Source organism: Numida meleagris, chromosome 21 (genome assembly GCF_002078875.1).
Source record: "Numida meleagris isolate 19003 breed g44 Domestic line chromosome 21, NumMel1.0, whole genome shotgun sequence".
NCBI lineage: Eukaryota > Metazoa > Chordata > Aves > Galliformes > Numididae > Numida > Numida meleagris.
The window spans coordinates 3,340,462-3,345,411 of record NC_034429.1 but is presented as its reverse complement, the minus strand read 5'-3'; the positions used below and the strand labels follow the sequence as shown (position 1 = coordinate 3,345,411).

Below are 4,950 nucleotides of genomic sequence, written 5' to 3'. Positions count from 1 at the left end.
CAAGATTTGGGGGGAGGTCCAGGTTTGGGGTGGGGGTACAAAGATTTGGGGGGGACCCAGGTTTGGGGGGGGTGCCCACTTTGGGGGCCGTGTCCCCTACCTGCGGTGGCACAGAGCAGGATGAGGAGCAGTGCTCGCAGCGGTGGCAGTGCCATGGCGGGGCGGGCAGGGCCGGGCACGGCGCGCTCTTATAGCCCCCGAGGGAGGGGGTGTGGGGCAGCGCCAGCACCACGGGGACACGTGTCCCCAACTGGGACAGGGCACCAGTGCTGTCCCCACGCCCCACACGGCTGTGCCTCCTTGTCCCCAATGGGCCTCCCCTGTCCCCACACTCCCCTGTGTCCCCAATGTCCCCATACGTCCCCATATCCCCCAGTCCCATCTCCCATGTCCCCACATTGTCACGTGTCCCCCCATGTCCCCTCATCTCCCCGTGTCCCCATATCCCTGTGACCCCAAGATTTCATGTCCCCATGTCCCCAAGCCCCTTGTCCCTCACATCTCATATTGTCCCCTATGTCCCCATGTCCCCACACCCCCATGTCCCATACCCCATGTCCCCACACCCCTTTGTCCCCCCACATCCCCGTGTCCCATATCCCATGTCCTCATGTCCCCCATGTCCCCCATGTCCCCACACCCCCACGTCCCCCCATGTCCCATATCCCACGTCCCCAAGTCCCACACCCCTTAGTCCCCCCATGTCCTCAAACCCCTCATGCCCCCCCCTTCGTCCCCCCCCGCCCGCACCCATGGGTGCACCTTCCCGGCAGCGCTTTGAGGCGCCGTCCCCACTCCTCCACTCGAGTGCCCTCGTGGGGCTGGAGGGCCCTCCAGGAGGGTGGGACAAGGACATGGGGACACGGGGACATAGCGATGTGGGGACAGGGCACGGCTCCCCTGGGGACCTCTTGTGGGTGGGGACGTGGTGGGGGTGGCACTTGTCCCCCCGCTGCCCCCGGCCACCTGTGGACACAGCGAGTGACACGTGGGGCACGGGGTGTCACCTGGGCTGGGGGACATTGCTTGGTGTGGGGACATGGCCTTGGGGACACTGTGCATGGGGACAGCGGCGTGGGGACACCCCACATGGGGACACCCCACATATTGACACCCCACATATTGACACCCCACATGGGGACACCCCACATATTGACACCCCACATGGGGACCTGCAGGACGCACTGGGAACACGGCGCTCACACTGCCCACTCCTCCCATCCGTAAGGGGGCGCTGCCGCTTCCGCCGGAAGCCCCACCCCCTCCAGAGCCAAGATGGCGGCGCCCACGGCCGTGTGGGCGCTGAGGGTGCGGGCGGCGGGAAGGGGACGTGGGGACAGCGGGGACACGGGGGACAGAGTGCACGGGGCGCGGGGACGGTGTGGGTGGGGGCTGTGGGTCACGGGGTGTGGGGACACGATGGATGGGGACGAGGGACACGGGGGACGGGGACGCCGTGGATGGGGGTTCCGGGAATGGCGGCACCGGGACGTGGGCTGTGGGGACGCCGCGAGCGGGGCCTGCGGGGCCGGCGTCCCTGGGGGCGGCAGGCGGTGTCACAGCACACGGGGACACCGGGGGCGGTGATGTCACACCGCTGCCTCCCCCGCCCCAGGCGCTGCCCCACAGCCGCGTCCCGGCCCTCGCCGCCGCCTGCCGCCTCCACACCACCCCGCCCCGCCTCAAGGTGAGCCCCGCTGACCCCTCCACCCCAACCCCGTTCCCCCCCGCTCCCCTCGGGGCCGGTCCCCGCTCTGACGCCTCCTTCCCTCGGCAGACGCGGGCGGCGCGGGTGCGCGTGGGGAAAGGGGACAAACCCGTCACCTACGAGAAGGCGCACCCCCCCCACTACATCGCGCACCGCAAGGGCTGGCTGTCCCTGCACACCGGTACGGCACCGCGCCGGGCGTGGGGGGGAGGGGGGGGGGAGGGACAGCGGCACGACCACGCGCTCATCCCGGTCCCCGTTTGTCCCCGCGCAGCGAACCTGGACGGGGAGCTGGGAGCGGCGGAGCGGGCGGTGGAGGACGCGTTCCTGCGCAAGTTCTTCCACGGGACGTTCCCCGGCTGCTTGGCCAACGAGGTGGTGCTGAAGCGCCGCGCCAACGCGCTGCTCGTCAACCTGGTGCTGCTGCGCTGCCTGCCCCCCGCCAAGCTCTGCTTCCTGCTGGGCTACGCCGAGACGCTCCTGGCACACTTCTACAAGTGCCCCGTGCGCATCGAGGTGCAGACCGTGCCCGACAAAGTGGTCTATAAATACGTGTAGGGCAATAAAGGGGAGCGCTGCGCCGCTGCTGCGTGGCTCCGTGAGGGTGGGGGGCTCGGGGGGGGGGGGTCCGGCCCTACCATGCCGCCCAGAGCGCCGTGTTCGCGGGTGCTGGGCCCCGTCCTGCCCCCCCGCCATCTTGTTCTCCTCGGGGTCTGCCCCTTGATCTCATGGGGACCCGTCCCCGCTGTGCCCCGTGTCTTGATCCCTTTGGGGTCCTGAGCCCATGGGGACCCACCCCCCCCCGTGCCCCTATGCCCCAGGGGGTCTTGACCTCATGGTACTGTGCCCCCACTGCGCCCTTTGGGGCCTTGATCTCTTGGGGACCCGTCCCCACTGTGCCATTGTGCCCCATGGGGTCTTGATCCCGTTGGGGTCTTGGTCCTATGGAGACCCACCCCCGCCATGCCCTTTGGGGTCTTGATCTCATGCTGATGTGTCCCCACGGTGCCATTTGGAGTCTTCATCCCATGGGGACCCACCCCCACCACGCCCCTGTGCCCTATGGGGTCTCGATCCCATAGGATCCTGTCCCCACTGTGGATGTGTTCCCCTTGGGCTCTTGATCCCATGGGGACCCACCCCCGCTGTGGATGTTTTCCCTTTGGGGTCTCGACCCCACAGGGGCCCACCCCCCCACACCATCATGTGCTGTGGGGTCACGACCTCACAGGAACCCCACGTGGTCCACGTGCCCCACACATCCCCACCCCCACAGTCCCCACGCTGTCCCCACAGTGTCCATGTCCTGTCCCCCAGGTGTGTGCACCCCATTCCCATGATGTCCCCCACGGTGCTGTTCCCAAGGTGTCTGTGTGTCCCATGTGTCCCTGTCCCCAAGGTGTCCGTGTGTCCCACGTGGCTCTGTCCCCACACTGCCCCATCCCCTGCCCCCCGTGCCCCCCAGGCCCCACTGCTGTCCCTGCACAATCACAGTGACACCGCTGAGCCGGCTGCACTTTGTGCTCCCTCCCGGCCCAGTAAAACCCAGTAAAACCCAGTAAAACCCAGTAAAACCCAGTGCCAGCTCTGAGAAAACATCTTTAAATACAACTGCATCGAAAAAGCAGCAGCGTGCGGGGCCGGGACACGGGGACAGCGACGTCAGCGCGGCTCCGCGTCCTTGAAGCCGGGGTTGGCGATGGCCGCGTCCTGCACCGCGCCGGCCTTGGTGTCCTCGGTGTCCTCGGCGCTCAGCAGGGGGCTGGGCCCTGCGGGGACACGGGGACGGGGTCACCCCGGGTTGGGGGGAGGGGGGGGGTTGGGGGGCAGGGGCGTGGGGCCGTACCCATGTAGCTGAGCAGCACGGGCAGGAAGACGAGGCCGTGGGCCAGGCCCACCAGCGTGATGATGAAATTGAGGCGGAAGAAGAAGATCTGGATGAGCTGCGCCTTGGCGAAGGCCAGCACCACCACGCCCGGCAGGTTGGTCATGGCCACCCCCGCCACCACCTGGCGCGGGGACACGCGGGGACACGGGGTGAGATGGGGACGAGGCGCCCGCTGCCCCCCCCGCGTCCCCGCGTCCCCCCACCTTGCTGCCCATGTTGACGGTGGCCTCGGCCGCGCGCTCCACGCGTGTGGGCCGGGTGCTCTGCGCGAAGGCGCACGTCAGGTGGGACACGAACTCCACCGAGATGCCGATGGCCTGCGGGGACACGGGGGACGTCACCGGGGGGGACACGCGTGGGTCCCCATGCCCACGTGCCACCCCACGTGTCCCAGGTCCCCGTGTCACCTCCTGTGCACCCCAAACCCCACGTGCTACCCCATGTGCCTCAAATGCCACTGCCACCTTGTGTGTCCCATGTCCCTGTGCCACCTCCTGTGTCACCCAGCGTGTCCCAGGTCCATGTGCCACCCCACGTGTCCCCCCATGTGCCCATGTTCCCGAGCCACCACCTCTTGTGCCCCATTCCCATGTGCCTCAAACCCCAGTGCCACCCCACGTGTCCCATGTCCCCATGTCACCTCCTGTGCGCCCCAAATCCCAGTGCCACCCCATGTGTCCCAGGTCCCTGTGTCACCTCCTGTGTGCCCCAAATCCCAGTGCCACCCCACAGGTCCCAGGCCCCCGTGTCACCTCCTGTGTGCCCCATGTCCCCATACCACCCCATGTGCACCCCAAATTCCAGTGCCACCCCATGTGTCCCACTCCCATGTGCCACCCCATGTGTCCCAGGTCCTTTTGCCACCCCCTGTGCCCACATATCCCACATCCCCATGTCCATGTGCCACCCTACCTGTCACCCCATGTGCCCATGTCCCCGAGCCACCTCTTGTGCCCCATTCCCATGTGCCACCCCATGTGCCTCAAACCCCAGTGCCACCCCACGTGTCCCATGTCCCCATGTCACCTCCTGTGTGCCCCAAATCCCAGTGCCACCCCACAGGTCCCAGGCCCCCGTGTCACCTCCTGTGCACCCCATGTCCCCATAGCACCCCATGTGCACCCCAAATCCCAGTGCCACCCCATGTGCCCCACATCGCAGTACCACCCCATGTGTCCCAGGTCCACATGTCACCTCCTGTGCACCCCAAATTCCAGTGCCACCCCATGTGTCCCACTCCCATGTGCCACCCCATGTGTCCCAGGTCCTTTTGCCACCCCCTGTGCCCACATGTCCCACATCCCCATGTCCCAGCACCACCCCATGCGCCCCTAATCCCAGCACCACCCCCTGT

At 67.6% G+C, this 4,950-nt stretch overlaps 3 protein-coding genes across 5 annotated transcripts in view; 1 reads left to right on the top strand and 2 right to left on the bottom strand.

Moving 5' to 3' along the window:
- SFTPB (surfactant protein B) overlaps window positions 1-367 on the bottom strand; it is a 4,819-nt gene extending 4,452 nt beyond the window's left edge. The window contains exon 1 of the mRNA XM_021374721.1: window positions 101-367. Within this exon, the coding sequence (XP_021230396.1) occupies window positions 101-367 (267 nt within the window). The remainder of the gene's footprint in view (window positions 1-100) is intronic.
- On the top strand, window positions 1,247-2,293 carry MRPS24 (mitochondrial ribosomal protein S24). Of its 3 annotated transcripts, XM_021374830.1 has the most exons (4): window positions 1,247-1,308; window positions 1,616-1,687; window positions 1,778-1,889; window positions 1,983-2,293. In XM_021374830.1, the coding sequence occupies exons 1-4, from the start codon at window positions 1,276-1,278 to the stop codon at window positions 2,264-2,266; spliced, it is 501 nt and encodes a 166-aa protein (XP_021230505.1). In that variant the 5' UTR covers window positions 1,247-1,275; the 3' UTR covers window positions 2,267-2,293. The 3 variants fall into 3 exon arrangements, with proteins under 3 accessions (XP_021230505.1, XP_021230506.1, XP_021230504.1); XM_021374831.1 differs by lacking the exon at window positions 1,616-1,687 and having other exon boundaries at window positions 1,261-1,308; XM_021374829.1 differs by lacking the exon at window positions 1,247-1,308 and having other exon boundaries at window positions 1,406-1,687.
- Window positions 3,288-4,950, bottom strand: part of LOC110387026 (Niemann-Pick C1-like protein 1) — an 18,779-nt gene continuing 17,116 nt past the window's right edge. Inside the window, exons 12-14 of the mRNA XM_021374720.1 lie at window positions 3,800-4,191; window positions 3,555-3,717; window positions 3,288-3,477 (exon numbers count right to left, since the gene is read on the bottom strand). Of these exons, the coding sequence (XP_021230395.1) occupies window positions 3,371-3,477; window positions 3,555-3,717; window positions 3,800-4,191 (662 nt within the window). The 3' untranslated portion in view covers window positions 3,288-3,370. The remainder of the gene's footprint in view (window positions 3,478-3,554; window positions 3,718-3,799; window positions 4,192-4,950) is intronic.